This window comes from Harpia harpyja, chromosome 2, assembly GCF_026419915.1.
Source record: "Harpia harpyja isolate bHarHar1 chromosome 2, bHarHar1 primary haplotype, whole genome shotgun sequence".
Classification (NCBI taxonomy): Eukaryota; Metazoa; Chordata; class Aves; order Accipitriformes; family Accipitridae; genus Harpia; species Harpia harpyja.
The window spans coordinates 496757-513199 of NC_068941.1; the positions used below are offsets into that span (position 1 = coordinate 496757).

The 16443-nt window shown below is 45.3% G+C and overlaps 1 protein-coding gene across 2 annotated transcripts in view; it reads left to right on the forward strand.

Moving 5' to 3' along the window:
* The first annotated feature begins 1200 nt into the window (after positions 1–1200).
* The window catches only part of ANTXR2 (ANTXR cell adhesion molecule 2), a 120362-nt gene continuing 105119 nt past the window's right edge, over positions 1201–16443 (forward strand). For both annotated transcript variants that reach the window (XM_052811503.1, XM_052811510.1), the window contains exons 1-7: positions 1201–1648; positions 2560–2631; positions 5652–5723; positions 12832–12913; positions 13950–14057; positions 14155–14223; positions 15066–15146. In XM_052811503.1, coding sequence (XP_052667463.1) covers positions 1497–1648; positions 2560–2631; positions 5652–5723; positions 12832–12913; positions 13950–14057; positions 14155–14223; positions 15066–15146 — 636 coding nt within the window. In that variant the 5' untranslated portion in view covers positions 1201–1496. The remainder of the gene's footprint in view (positions 1649–2559; positions 2632–5651; positions 5724–12831; positions 12914–13949; positions 14058–14154; positions 14224–15065; positions 15147–16443) is intronic.

The following is a 16443-nucleotide window of genomic DNA, read 5'->3' on the forward strand; positions in this document are numbered from 1 at the left end:
AAACCTCCAGAAAGGAAACAAAAGAAATACAGGCTAGACATTTATTTTTAACTTAGGAGATAATTTTGGTTTATGCAGCTTGTCACATGACTAGCGTTTTTCTTCACAGAAAATTCACGCATCTTTTTAGCCTTCGGATAGTATTTTAAGATTATTAAGCATGTTTGAACTTCCTGTGAAAATCTGAAACTACAGATGGAAAAAATCTGAAAGATAATGTTCTTGCAGCATAAAGTGACGCTTTCTAGGGTGCCTCATGTTCACTGCGAAGGATCCAGCTTATGCTTCAAACCAAATGTCTGCTCTATATTTAGTTTTGCAAAGTCTATTGTAAATCAGTACATTCTGGCGGTTACCACGTGCGCAGTCCCAGAGCAACAGTTTGGATCTATTGTCGCCGGTTTCTAACAGAGAGAAAATGGCTAACACGCACGGCCGTCACACGGACTGCAACGGCTTTTAGCTGGCTGCTGGTTTAGAAACACGTTCACCATTCAGCACCCCTGGCAAAGAACCCCAAGATTTAAAAAAAAAAAAAAAAAAAAAAAAGAAGGATCCCAGGAGGTCCCTGGCTAAGTCTGCTCCGTGGGGCAGCTGACGCACACGGAGTTAATGGACAGGTCGAGTACCAAATCCCGGGGAGGACGGGGTGCGGAGGAACGCAGGAGGGGAGCCGCCTGCCCTCCCCAAGTACGAAAAGCTTAAGAGCGCGGCGTGTTTTGTTTTAACCACGCGCCTTCCTCGTGAGCGTGGAACAACATATTGCTAGCACGTCGCCGTGGGTTCTGTCAGCTCTTGCGGGCTTTTAAACGCCGCACGCACCACGCACAACCCGGGCAGGCCAGGGGACGTTTCTGCTCCCCCGGCCACCGCCCCACGGGTGGGCTTCACCACGCCCGCGGGACTACCCCCCCCCCCCCCCCCCCCGCACCGCCGGCACCGTCTCCCCTCCCCGGCCGGTTCCTCACCGCTGCCCCCCGCGGCGGGGCCGGCCCTGCGGCACCGGCGGGCGCGGAATCACGCGGGGAGCGGCCGCCGCTGCCCCCCGCGCCTTCGCCGAGGCCGGGGCGGGGGGGGGGGGGGGAGGCTCCCGGCGGGCCCGGCCGCCGGGGACTCGAACCCGGGGTCAGCCGCGGGCCGCCGCCTGCCGGGGAGGCGCCTGCGGCGGCGGCGAAGGGCGGGGGGGGGGGACGCCGCCGGGGTCGCCGTTGCCGAAGTTGCGGGTGGCCGCCGAAGCCGGGCGGGCGAGGGAGGCGGGCCGCGCCACACAGGCGCAGAGGGGCGCGCCGAGCCCGCCCGGCCCCGGCCCCCGCCTCAGGCAGCGCCGCCGCTGACGGGCGGGGAGGGCCGGGCCGGGCCGGGCGAGCCGCGGCGGCGGGCGAAGGGGCGGCCACTTCAGCACCGCCCGCGCCCGCTGAGCGGCAGGACGGCAGCGCCGGGCCCCCGCTTCCCCTCGCCGCCGCCGCCGCCGCCGCGTCCCGCCGCCCCGAGGCCCCATGGCGGGGCCCGTGCCCCGGGGGCGCCTCGCTACGCGCGGCCCGGCGCTGCTGCTGCTGCTGCTGCTGCCGCCGCCGCCGCTGCCCGCCGCCCCAGCCCCGGACGGGCCGTCGTGCCACGGCGCCTTCGACATGTACTTCGTGCTGGACAAGTAAGGGCAGCGCGGGGTGGCGGTGCGGGGGGGGGGGGGGGGATGGGTGGTGCGTGTGTGTGTGGACGGGACACGCCGCCGCCTTCGCCTTGCTGCGGGCGCGGCTTTTGTTCCCGCCGCGCGCGCCCGTGGGAGCCGTCGCGCGGCTGAGGGGGGTGGCGGGGGGAGTGCCGCGCGCGCGCGCCGGGGCCGCCGGGCGGGCTGTGAGGGGGGCCGCGCGCGCGCCGCGCCGAGCGGCCGTTAGGGGCTAACGGCCGGCGGGGCGGGGGGGGGGGGGGGAGGGGGGGGGGGAACGTCCGCGTCGAAGCGGGGAGAACGGGGAGGCGCGCGGAAAGTTTTCGGCGCTTGGCCGTGGACTCGCTGCAAGGGTGGCGGGGAGGGTCCCATACCTCTCCCCCCGCCGCCCCCCCCCCGCCCCGCGTCCGTGGAAGCTGTGGAGTTCGCGCTAAAGAGGAACTGAGCGAAGGTACGCTTTCTGACCGAAAGGACATGGGTGGACATTTTCGAGGCAGCCCGAGCGACCGGCAGCATCTGCCACCCCTCCCCCTCAACAGCTGTTGACGATCGTGTTTTTGTGGTGAAGTTTGTACGTAGGAGATCGGCATCGGCACGGCCCGCGCTTGCGGGGGGGGGAGGCGAGGGCTGGGGGCTGGTAGAGGACCGATGCTGCTGGGCCTCACGGCGAGGTTGTTTGCGTGTTCTTCAGCGTATGCGTTTTGCCGCGCCTCAGCTCGACAAATCGTGACAAAAAGTCAGAGGCAGGGACCACCGTGAGCCGGGGTTGGTGGTAACTTGAAACTGTTAGAAAAGCAGATAGCCCTGTATTGTCTCGTTTCTCACTGAAATTTTCACCCTTGCTTGTCCGGTTTCCTTAAATAAGACCTACCAACGTGCTTTTGTTTTCTTTTCAGATCTGGGAGCGTGGCGCAGAACTGGCATGAAATATTTGATTTTGTAAATCAGCTGACAGAAAGATTCGTGAGGTGCGTTTTCCTCCTTGTGACATCTATAACACTGGGATATGTTGGAAATAGCTCCATGCTTTTGTAAACTAAGCAGCTATGTTTCACAAACATGTGAAGAGTTTGGTCTCTACTGCCCAAACTGCTGGAAAATATTGGAAACTTTTACTTCATTTTCTCCTGTTTGGAGCTCACTAAAAAGGTGGTAATGTGCACCTTTAAATACTTAATTTCTAAAATTACTCTCAGAGGTAATTTGATGATTTTTTTAAACTTTTTTTTTTTCCATAAGCCGCGTGCCTCATTTCTGCTGGAGTACTTCTTGTATATTGGTTTTAGAGATATAGATAAAGAAGGAAATCTGAATACATGGCTATATATGTGTGAATATATGGTGCAGGTCAAAAGGAATGGAGTATCTTTCAAGCTCAAATGTACAGGAAGTTTATGCCCTGTTAACAGTATATTTATTGCACATAAACGTAATCAACTTTCTAACTGGCTATCAGTATTGTCTGGCACGCATCGCTGCCACAGAAACGGCTGTTGTAAATACTGGCTAACTGTACTCTGTACAAACAGCTGAGGATTAGCGTAATCCAGCATTTTTCTCTAAAAAAAAGACAACAAAACAGTATAAAACGAAGCCCCCCAAAGACACAAACACAGAAGTTGTGGTAGTTTTTGCTAAGGAAAATGAAGTGCAGTGGGCAATTACAATCTTGGCTTGCTGATAAGGGGATATAATGAGGCCTGCATAATTAAATATTGCTTACATTCATCTTGTAAAAAGCAAATCTTCTGTAAACCAAGTGGGTGACACAAGCTTTTGAAAGTTATTTTGTAACCTCTAGAATAAAAAAACAAACAAAAGACCCTGAGGATACCAAAGCAGTACTTCTTTTTGGTGAGTGGTAAAAACATACATTTGCCCCCAGTAAAAGGGTGGTGCTTGTTCAGTGGAAATCTTTCAAGTTCATCATCTTTTACAGCCAAATGACACTCCCTTTTGCAACAGTTGTTCTGTCGTGGTCTGGCTGCATTATCTGAAATAAAGCTATTGAGTTGGGCAGTTACTCCGCTGACCTTTCACACCAAAGGAGGATCACTTATGGCGCAGAGCCACACAGTCCAACCTACGAGCATCTCGCTCGGTGTCCGGGTGCTGAGCTCTCAGCCTTACGTGGCACGAACGCTTCGCAGCATGACGGTTGATGGGCTCTTGCGGGAGCCTGAACAGGACATCTCCCCGTGTGTTTCCCTGTTGGGGCTGGAGTGCCTCTGAGGGCTGACGAGGCTTTGTCCTGCCTTCAGGCCTCAGTATGCTTTCAGAATAGGGCATGGAGTCATTTGACCTTGCCCTTTCTTAAACCGAAAAGAGTGGTTGTGGGAAGAAAGCAAAGAACCAATTGGTAGCAGTTTCCTTCAGTCCTCACCTGAGGAATTAATTCGTGGCGGTGCATCCGCTCTCCAGTTTGACTTGTCCGTAACATGCATGTCTGCAGTAATGGCGGTGCATGCTGATTATCTCGGTTCCGAAAGGCCTGCGCCCGGCAGGGCTGTTAGGTCTAACGGGTGTGTTTGTATGATCCTCTTCCATCGTCACAGTGTCTTGAGTCCTCGAGAGGGTGGAGCAGAAATGAGGTGTCTTGTGAAGAGGACATTTCTGTGTTGTCCTAAAGACAAGTTATCTAAATCGTAACTTTGGGGTTATTACACACAGAGAGATGCATCTCAAATAGGCAAGTCTCACGTTACTTGGACTAGGTGGTGATGTAATTATCAGAGATTGGGATTGCAAGTACTTGTTTTTTGTTTGGCAACCGCTTGCGGCAACCAAGAAGATTGATAATCCCACGTTTTAGATTATAATTGAATTTAGAGCATCTCAGATTATTGTATTCAGAGCCTTAACGGATAGACTGCAAGACTGGATCTTAAATCTGGATCTGTGCAGTTCTGTGCAAAGACTTGCCCAGTACTTATATTTCGGTGATGTCAATAATTTTAAGTTGCATCATTGACATAAGTGAGCTAAAAATGTATGGTCATTCGTCTTTAAACATGTTATGTCTTTACTAACATTAACCGGATTAATTAATGCTTATACACATATACGGTGAATTATAAAATTACTGAATATATTGACACTGTCACGAATGAAAATTAAAAGCGGGCAGGAGAGATGTTGTTACAACTTACCTTAGGAAAGTTACTGTCTTGGGCTTCCAGAGCATCAGTTCTTACGCATTTTCCACTGGTAGTTGGATATAATTCCTTGTAATCTTGTTGGAAGAGACAGGTGGGCTTCTTCAAAAAAAGGTTGAATTCCGTAATAAAATCACTTCATACGGTATTGCTTCTTATAATGACATTTCCCCAGATACTTTTACACAAGTTGATCGTAAGTGTCGCAACTCTATGTCACCAAAACAAAAACATGCTCATTCTGAAAGAGTTTGTTGTGCTACTTTTTTAGAGATGAATCAGTGGGAAGGCACTGTTTCTTTGACTTTGATGAATTTATGACCAAAAAGCACAGTTTGAAATTTACATTGTGTCAGTATCAACCTTTAAAACTGACTTTTGAATGTGTCCATGTTTATCACCCTGGAGCAGAAGTGTACCCTGAGTCTATGTCCCTGACCATAAAAATATAAAAGGATGCGTTACCTTCTGTACATTGGTAGATTACAACCTATGAAGTTCACTTTCAGTTGGGTCAGGTGAAATCTTCACTGTTAAGCTGCTAAGCTAAGACCTGCTAAGGTCTTGATCTGGAGTCTAGTCAGGCAAGAAAGAACAATAATTCTGCTACTTCATTCTCAAAGCATCTGGGTAGGGAGTAGATGGGCAGAAATCCTTTAATTCCTCTCTCATTCTGGATTTGTAGTTCAAAAGGATGTTCTTTGGAAGTTGGAGGATAAAGATGATACTAATGAAGCATGAATAAGTGAATGAAATGCTGTGCACCTATCTGTACATTTTTCTTCATTGGTCTAAAATGCATTTTTTTTTTTCCTCTTTCCCTTTCATAAAAGCCCCAAGATGAGATTATCGTTTATCGTGTTTTCCACCCAGGCACACGTCATTATGCCGTTAACTGGAGACAGGTTAGTGCACTGTTTTTTAAATTCTCCATCTCCCTCCTTCCCCCCAAGGGCTCTTATCAAATCAGAGGATAGCAACAGATACTGAACAATAACTGATACCTTTAAGTGGTGGCCAGTCACGAAGCCTCTCTGCAGAGCTGGATTTAATTTTGTGAACATATCAATGGATAGCCTAGTAAAAAAGGAAGGAGAAGAATGATGGGAAATAAATTCTCGATGTGAACTCTGCCACCGCTTCGTAGAACAACTGCAAGTAATGTTTTCACCTCTGCATGGCTCTGCATCTTCCTTGGTGCAGCTTTTGTGAAGCAATGTCTGTAGATAAGACTTCAGTATTTTTTCGCGTCCAGGTAAAGAATACAATGGTAGATTAATGTTTCCATAATCTTATATAAGGTAGGTGTTTCATTTTGTATTTTCAAATCACGACTTCAGAATCGGTTTTAGGTGGTGGAGTTGGTGCCGCTTGAAAGGTGTGAGATCTTTCTGGCACTCTGATGATGTATGGATGTGCCTGAACTCTTCCTTTTGGTGGATGTTTTCAAAGGCAATGGAATTCAAGGCTGTTCACTCCGATTTCTAAAGCAAATAAGGATTAGCAGCTAGGATAGATCAAGGACAGGTGGGGGGAAACAGAAGGAGAAAACCAGGTAGAGAAGAGACTGTTGCAAAATTAACTACTAAAATAACAGGAATTGGAAAACGATGTTGTGGAATCAGTGCTTTCAGCTGAGAACAGTTGCACTGTTGTCAGAGTCCTTCAGTATCCTTTCAGGCTTGTCAAAAACAACACAACCTCCTCCCTCTCTCTCTCTCCCTTCTGTCCAGAAGCTAAACACACTGCACAACTTTTTGGATTTCGAACGTGTGGATAAGCCGTTTAGGAATCATTTTAATGAACCGTGGCAGGGTGGAAGTGAGGGAGTCCTTTCTTTCTGCTACCTTTAGTGGAGTGAATACAAAATGTGGTCTGCCATAGTCAATTAGTTTACTGCGTCTTTTGTTGATTTTTTTTAAATAATACATAATAGCAAGTACAAGACTTCCTGAAGAGACCTAGCATTGGCAGCAGACAAACGTGTCATGCTGCAGAAACGTATGCTGACATCCTAGAAATAGGATGTCTAAAACCCCAATTCTAAGCCCCTCCTGTTTTAGCATTTAAAGAAGTGGTCTGACTTGAGAACAGCCAAGTTTTCACTTCCCCCCACCCGGACTTGGGTACTGGATCTGCTCTCTGTGGGGAGAGACAAGGTTATAAGCCATTTTTCCAGATGGCTTGACAGAGGTCAGGAGAGGACACTTAAGCCTGTTGTGAGGACTGCTGAAGTCAATGAGATCCTTTCTCTCGATTTCAATAGGCCCTTAATCCCCGTCAGTGGCCTATGCCTTATCAAGCATGGAGAGTCAGCACTGATAGCATACAGACCACTGGGAATGCTTGGGCAGAACTCTGGAACACTGCCATGGAAACACAAGCGTCTTTTTCATTGCACGTCTGTGGCACAGTTTAAACCATGGCAAGAACCATGCTTTTCTCAGAAGCCTAGGAAGCAGGCTTTAAGCGTTCCTTAAAGCATAGGAAGAACCTTCTTGAGTTCTAGTGAGTTCCTTTGTGGGACTTCCCTTTAATGCAGTTAATGCATCCTTTAATGCTGATGCTTTTGTGAGCGTGGTAGGGGAAAGGAAATTACTACTCTTGTTGTTTAGGAGGAATTAGATGGAGAATGAAGAAGGAGACGTTAGTAACCGTGACCACACGTACACAGGTAAGAATCAGTTGGAACAGCTGTCCTTTTAAATATTAAACAAGTCAACAGAGGAGAATGACTTACTTAGAATGTCTAACTCCCATTGTTCCAAACAGAAGATGAGAACGCTAAGTACAGTGCAGTTTTGGGGATGGGTGTGTATGTGTGTGTGATTATGGCATATTATGGCCTTGGTTTCTTTATGTGCATTTTGGACTTGCAGGGATTTTTTTCCCATTGCTTACTTGCTAATTCGCAAACGTCAGGAAACCACAACTCATTCCCAGCAGTTAGTGCAAAGTAGGGAAGTCTTTTTTTGTTTTGAAAGCCTTAGGCTTATGATTGTTTGCACAAAGTTCTTGCTCATTTTTACTGCATAATAAAGCTGTGGATATAAAGAAACCCGCACCAAAGCGCCGAAGCCCCCAGATTACCAAATATTTTGTGACTATGAACAGCGCTGTGTGAATAACTCTGGAAACAGAAGTCACTGTTAACCACAGTACACACAATGATACAATAAATACATAGAATAAAAATAACACCCAGATGGAAAAGACTTCTCACAATAGTTATGTCCTATTTTAGAGATACACGTTTCCCCTGTGAAGTTTAGCTGGAAACTGTATGCTAAGTGGTAAACAAAGATTTGCGCATTCACATTTGGGGCTCAGTTTTGCTACTAGTTTTGAAAAGCAAGTTGTTTGGAAAAGTGGATACACTTAAGAGCATCGTGCAGATGGCACAATGTTGTCTGCATTCTCTTTTGCTGGCCTGTATGCTGGCCAGCAGAATTTCAGGTTTCTGTAAACCTGCTTCTGCAGCATTTGACCGATACCCATGGCCAGGACTAGGCCAGTTGACTCTGCTTAGGTGAAACTCCTGTTGGAACTAAAGAAAGATTATATTAATGAAAGTGGGGAAAAATAGGACACTTAAGTACCTGGTACATAACCAACTGTACCTTACTGTACTTGTCCATAGACTGGTGGAACACTGACTATTCCTTTATTGCAGAGAGACATGTAATCTAGCAAGACGTTTATACATTTTGAGCCTTGGTCATGTGAGCTAACCCTATGCTTTGGTTCAAGCAGCTTGCCAAAATAGAGCCATCTGCAGAGAGCATGTTCTACTGAGCATATAAAGTACAGCAAAGTCAGCCCCTTACATGTTTTCCATCTGGAGCCCGTGCAGGAGGCCTGAAGTTTGAAGCAGAATAATTATTAAAGTTGTACCGAGCCCTCTGTAGCATTTGAGAGGTGTAGAAAGCAGGAACGTCCTCCAAATCATGCATCTGAGGGGGCTGATGTGCAGGGTTTGATTTCATCAGTATGACGGCTCTGACCGTCAGGGATGTAACCATCCCTCTTTTTGTTAAACAACACTTTTTTCCCCACCTTTTGTTTCACTAACGAGTTTGTGTGTTTTCCTGTTACTATACTTCCTTAGCAGCAAAATCAAAGTACCTGTTTTGTTTGCCTTTATTTGTTAGAGATGAAGTACGTTGCCTTGCAGGCAGATAGCCTCATTCCTGATGATAAATACATGCTCATTGGGAATCACAATTTCCCTACCAGCGCTCGTACTCTCAACACACTGAAAAATGATTCAAGATTCTAGCACTTCCAATAGGTAGAATGCAACATGGAAAAGAAATAAAGGATACTGTCCCCCATCCAGAAGAGCTAAGAACACCACTACTTAAAATTGCATAGATATTAATGGAAATGCAGTGTTTTGTACAAGGCTAGCCCATTGCCCAACTGAATCAGCATGACCTGAGGCTTACGTGACCGTTTCAGCTGGTTCTAACCTCTGTAGCACTAATGTACAAGCACAAAAATTTTCTCCCTAAAAAAAGCAGGATTTTAATGGTTTTTAAGACTCAGTCCTCAAGCATACTTCACTTTCCAGCAAGTATAAGCCTTTCTTTGTATATGTTGAAGACGCATTTATTTCCTTTAAGGCAAACGATTGTCCCTGTCTGTTAAGTGTTACTACTCTCAAAGGCAGTCTCATGTCTGTGAGAAGCTAAGGTGGCTTGTGCTTCGTAACTGGTCTGTGGGTTTATCGTTGGTCCTCTCAAACGGGGGTGCGATCTACATCCTGTCGCAGTAGAAGGAAGTATTACCTGTCTTGCGCTGCCAGCGAGTGCTGGCTGTGGCCCAGTATATGCAAGGAAACAAGGCAGTGCCCTAACAACATCAGTAGTCTGACCAGTTGGCTGCCGACACCACTGTTTTTAGCATTGTGTCAATTAAACTTGCTTAAAGCTAGAAAAAATACTGAACAGTGATGAAAACAGTACCTGTTGAGTTGCCTAAATAAAAGCTTGCAGCTTGGTGCAACAGAGCTTATGCAGAGAAACGTCTCCCGTAAACTGGTGATAGTTGCCTTGGCGTGATTTGAACTCGGAAAGGCAGTTACCTTTAGACCCGAAAGTAAAATCTGAATTGTGGAGTACGCTCAGGTGAGGGGAGCTCAGTACATTTCAATTTATGTTAAATCGATTTCTTCAGTCGGTTGCAAAGCTGGGCTGCTTTGTAATCTCTCTTTACTAAACGGTCTGTTTTCAGTTCTAAATTTAGTTCTGCAGTGCCCTGCCTTGGGGAGACACTGAAGGTACAAGACAAGCTCAGTGTAGACTTTGGTCTGTGCAGGGAGCAGTATTTGTAGGTCGGCCCGCATGCCTCACAGCAGAGTTGGCGCAGCCTCCCTCACAGCAAACAAGCTCTCTGCGGCTGAGCTGTTTAATGCTGGTGCAAGGTCCTGCTCTCCGAGGTACAGCACAGCGGAGTTCCACAGAGAGGTAAGAACTGTGGGTGCTGCCGAAGCCGCCACCACCAGAACCTCTCCTGACCTCGGCTGGGCTGGATTACGCCTGCAGCCCCCGTTCATGGACTAGCTGCAAAGAACCCACAGAGCAGAATGACGGAGAGATTGTAGCCATGGTTGTATTTGGCCGGCTGCTGCTGGAAGAATTATCTGAAATAGTTACAAAGCTTAAAAGAGAGAACAGACAGGGTAGCTATTAAAAATTAGATGTGCCTGTTGTAAAAAACAGAGATGTGATGCAGCGCACGTGCTGAATGGGGAAGAAATATTAATTTGTAGTCATTCAGCCCAAACACAGACAGGCTGCAGGTTGCTGATTTTGGTTCGCTTTTTTTACCTCCCTCCATTGTCTGACTTAAACCGTGAAGCCGGTGGCCCTTCAGCCTTTATCACTGTTACTGAACTGTACTGTGGTAGTGTTCAGACACCCAGACTGAGGTCATGGCTCTGTTATTTCAGTACAGATGAGTTTTAAAACCAGACCTTCTCTGTAGATTTCTGTTGCTACAAAAAATTATTACAGAAACTAGAAAAAGGAGAGTTTTGAGAGCACCGAAGAGCGGGAATGAGAGCTTCAGAGTGCTATGGCTGGTTGACTAAAGAGAGTCCCATTACCAGAATGGTTCAGGCAAACGCGAGCTCCTGTGCCCACCCTCCAAACTGCCTGGGGGCGAGTTTTAGCAGGATTGAACTAACCCCTCCTGCCGTCTGGTGGGGCTCATTCGCTGGGGCCCCAAGTCCTGCACTCGCATTGGCCTTGTGATATCCAGACCAGGACTCGCTCATACCTGACCAACTTGGAGCAGGGGTGGAGCTTGTTCACATCTGGCTGGGCCTCTCTAGTACAGATGTGTCCCAAAGGAAAGAGATGATGACTGATTAAATGCAGCTAAAGAAGCACACGTTGCCAAAGATTTTCCTGGAACCCCTTGTAGGCAGAGGCCTGGAAACACCAGAGATTTCTGTGTGACCGGGTCACAAGGCATTTTAGATAAATAAAACTGAACTGACTGTACAAAAGCTATTTTTGCAAAATGAAATCTGTTTCAGAAAACTGGGACTTCAGTTGCGGCTTGTTTCTTGGCAGCAGAACACTAATGCCTGTGATGTGCTGCCACTCATTTCTGGCAAGCGCTAAGTATGTGGTTTATAATCTGCGTTCATACATAATCAGTTTCAAGTTGTTTCTATAGATGCTGCATGTAAAATATTTGGATCAAACAGACTGTATTATCTTACATAACTTCTTCTTTTCCATATATGCAATGCCACATTTCTCTCTTCTCCCCCTCCCTCCCCGATTGTATCATTGTATCAGTTGATCCTGTGATTGGGAGCTTATTACAGCTATGGATCGTACTTTGGAACAGAGCTTCTAAACATAGAGGAAGCCCATCAGTGGAACAAATGACTAGTGGGTGGCATTCAGGCAGAGTGGCATATGCATTCTTTCTCATTTCGTTTGCCCTAAGGAAAGCTTTCACGCGTCCTGCAATGTATTTTCCCTCCATCTCCTCACCCCTGCTGGTTTCCTCTTTGTCACCTATGTCTGTTATAGTGTTCTATATATTCTGGCCCAAATTTTGTCCCTACTTAGTTTTTACTTGTCCTTTCCTAGCATAACTTTCCATGGGCTTCACTGGAGCTTTGCTTGCTTAAGAATTAAGAGCTTCCAGATTTGATTCTTTAGTAAAGAGTCTCTGCCTTTTTTTCCCCACTCATACTGATTTCACTGGAAGTAATTCCTTTCGTGCCACCCACCACCTTCTTCAGCCTTATCATCATAGTTAAGTGAGCATCGAGCAGTCAAAGATGGATTTATTTAAAGGCCCATGAGAAATCATGGCACAACCATATCCTCCTGTTAAATCTAAGTGAACTCTGACCTGTGTAAGTGTGATGTATTGTCAAAGGTCACACAGAAAGGTAGTGAGAGCCAAAAATTTAAAAACCTATCCTTAATCCTAGTCCCTTTCCTTGGATACGAGAGATGTCTTGCAAATACTGCATTTGCCTATTGAGGCTTATTTTTTAAGAGAGAATAATTATTGCAATTCTGTCCTACCCCATTAAATACCTGCACGTTGACCTGGAAGATTTCTCTAGAAATAGAACTGCTGTTTTAGGGGATTTCTTTTTTAATTGCAGGGTGATTGGAAGTAAGTTGTTTAATTGAGCAAAGTAGACTTAATATAACAGAATTTCCACTGGGCTATTTAATGCCGAGGCTTTGCCACTTCTCTGCAGTATCTGCTCCGTCTGAAACATTTTACTTGATTCTAGCTCTTTGACTCACTGAGGCATATTGTGTTATTTAGGTCTAAAATATCTGTTACCACAGTGCCGCTTCCGTTCTGAATACAAAATCTGCCTCCACATGGTATCTCAGCTAAATGCTGTATTTTACAGATTTTGATTTCAGCTCTCTTTTATGACAAATACTAATTTTTCCCCTCAATAAACTAACTCCTTTCCCCATTTCAAATCACGCTAACAGTCTCTTACTTTTTTGTTTTCAGAGAGAAAATCAAGAAAGGTCTTAAAGATTTGGAGGAGGTAAAACCAGCAGGTGACACATATATACATGAAGGATTAAAACAGGTAGGCTTTACTCATCTTCTTGCAATCAAAATACCCTCTGTTCTCACCCTTTGGGTAACAACAACAACAACCTGTAACATTAATGGACTGACTATATGCCTCAGTCTGTTACACTCAAATCTTTTTGGTTTCCTAAGTGGTCCCAAGATTGCCCAGATACTATTCAAATCCCATGCAGAAGATTAGCCATCACAGAAAATTGCCATATGGAATTTCTTTGACTTGATCCTTTGCGGTAAAGAGCGGTTCTTTGTCGTGAATTTAACAGCTAACACGGCATACCAATTACATGGTAAATAGTTACACACAGCTTTGTAGGGCTGTGAGTCTAACAGTGCCTTCTAGAGCATAAGCTTATGGAGAGTTTACTGCACGGATCAGCGTTTTCAAGACAAATGGCCTTAATTTTGGACTATCTTAATTACGGAATTCCCAACTGCTGTATTTTCTTGAGACGTACAGTTAAAGTATACTCTGGGATTTTGCTGAAAGAGTCAGGCCCTGAAGGTCAGGGATAAGGTCAGGATCTAAGCTTTCACTGTTATGGATGGAAACTCAGTTTCTTCCTTTATGCCTGTGGAGCCAAGTTTGAAATTGTGATCTGTGGGCTGAAAAGCTAGGCAAACAGAAGTTTGTTGCCATTTTAAAAAAATATTTAGTTTTAAGCCATTCTTTTTACATCTTGGAACCTACTGACCGACATTTGAAATCTGGGGGTAGCGAAGGAAACCTTGTGGTGGATCTAAGGAGAAGTGAGCTTCACAACTCAGTATCTGTCCTGAAAGAATCAAGTGTTTCCAAGGGTTGATCAGTTAGTGACCCCAGCACTTTGGAGACAGGCTCACTGGTGACTGGAAAATACTGATGAATGATTTCTTTGTTAGTAGTGACTTAAAGGGAGGCAGAGGATTGAGACGAGAGATGGGTTTCAAGATGAGGCTGAGTGTTGTTTCAGAAGCTATATTCACTTAGAAGATGCATCTTGGTAAAAAGTTCAGGTGTAATTTTAAGCTGGATAAATATTTTTTGTTTCCAGGCCAATGCACAAATTGCGAAGCAAGGAGCCTCAAGGTTTTCTAGTATCATCATTGCATTGACAGATGGCAAGCTGGATGGTCAGATTCCCTTGTATGCAGAGAAAGAGGTGAGCGCCAGGTGAAAATTCATGTTACATTCTGAAGAGTTTGGGTGTTGCCTGTTGAATGAAAAAATGCTTATTCCTCTCTTCTGTTCTGGGGCAGGCAAAGAAATCCAGAGACCTGGGAGCTAGAGTTTACTGTGTGGGTGTCCTTGATTTTGTACAAGAACAGGTAAGAACGTTACTATTTTAGATTACTAGGCAGTCCCTTGTCTCAGGGCTTTATACAGTTAATGATAAGTAATACAGAAATTAATTTTACTTACATTAGGCAGTATAATGTCTTCTCTGGCTCAGGAAGCAGACACTCAGATGTGTGTACATAGACATAAATAGAATGTGTGGGTGTCACTTCCATCGCTGAGAAGACCCGTTGGAATTACCCTTGCTAACTGGAAGCTGCCAGCAGGAAAGGATGCAGGCAAAACCCGTTTCATGAAGTTGGCAACCAGATTCGGCTACAGGTCGCATGAACACAGTAGCTATAGACAAGCTTCAAGCAGCATGTATAACAGCCTTGGGATAAGAAAAAGAAAGAAGGATCCATGTCCTTCATTGACTGAAAGCTCGTCCAGAGTTGCTATGTCCTAATGAAGGCTGGAGCTACTCTTGTACCGTGAAAGCGACTTAAGTGGAGAAGTATACGAAAGACTCTTTACTATAGAAGGCGTGTAGAAAGGCTTTTTAATGGAAGGCAGAGCAAACAGGGAAGGTAATTGTAGGAAGAGTTAGGAAATCACTGCAAAGATGCAGGCCCTAAAAGGTTTCTTTAGTGTGGTGGTGTGACACGATGGCTAGCCACTATACCATTTTGTTAGCTGCAGTCAGTTGTAGGAAGTCCTCCCATTTAGAAGAGTCCTAGTTAGCCATGAGGGAACTCAAAATTTTCCTTCTCTTTGCAGAGATGATGTCAGTTGTTTTTAGACATCCATTTACATTTTAAGGGTGAAAAGCAGCGTGATGGATTTAGTTTGCAAAGTGATTCACGTGTTTGCACGTGTTTTCTCTCCAAAGCTTGAAAAAATTGCTGACACGAAAGAGCAAGTCTTCCCTGTCACTGGAGGATTCCAAGCACTTAAGGGGATAATCAATTCTGTGAGTATCAGGCAATAAGCTAAACATTTCCTGAAGATTACAGCATACTCTCCAGTCCCACTTACTTTTCCAGGTAGAATTGGTTCCTAAATCAGTAATTGCAATATATTAAGTTCTCTCGTCCTTATCTTAGAGACTCAGTTCTGTAAATTAACATTGCTTGCCACTCTGGCAATTATTCACGTTGAGACCTTGCCTGGAGTTTGAGAACTCCGTACCAGCGCGGTGAGTTTGAAGGGGATGCGTTGATGAATGGCTGCTGTAGGTTTAGTCTGAAAAAATAAAGACTCTTACTGCAGGAGAGTTGAGAACAACTGGTTAAAATCATTAGGAATGAGTGCAATTTAGAAAATTGCCCAAATCTTTGTATACAGAGAAGCATTCTAAATACATACTTTAGACTTGACTATAACCACTTGTTTTCCCAGTAAGCGTTAGACTTTCAGTTCCTTTTCCTCGGCATGCCGTGAGAAACTCCCATCAGTGAGATGAGGCCATTCAACTAATGACTCTGACTGGCAAGAAGGGATCAAAGCAAGAGGAGCATTTTGGTTGTGATCAGTGGCTTGACAGGATTTTAGCTGTGTGTCAAGAAAACACCTTTGGTTGTGGGGACCTGATTTATTTGCATCATCTTAAACTAAAGGCTCTGTGTTTTATGCAAGGCTAACCGTGCTGCTGCTGCATGTAGGCAGCAGAAAGGAAGAAAGCTTACTGTCACAAGTCAAGTCAAAGCCAATAATGAAATCCTTTTTCTGAGAGAGATCCCACTATAATTCATTTTCCTTTCCTTCTTTTTTTTTTTTTTTTTTTTTAATGAAGAAAGGATACTACTCACAATACGCGCTATTATGCAGTCCTGAATTTATCACTTCCCTTGAATAGTGTGGGTTTTGTGGAAGTTAATATCATAATGAAACAACTTATTTTCCTTCTTGTTGCTTAAATTAAATGTAATTTCAGAATCTTCCTTGCACATTCTTAAGAGATATAATCCACCTTTTCATGTAGTGACATTTATTTTCCTGAAAATATAGTACACCCCATGTGGTACTGCTTTTTAAAATTCTCATTCTATGCCATTTTAAAGACTTACAAGAATCAGCTATCCTGCTAGTGCAAAGCGATGCAACATTGAAGCCGCTAGTGGTAGACTTATAAATAAAAGCTGAACGTTTAACCCCAATTGATTATGTTAAGTTTCCAAGGATACTGCGTTTCAAAATGCGTGTGTCAAGATAGAACTAGATAAAGGACTAAGACATTTGCGTTCGGAGTTTCCCCTCCAGCGAGGGTC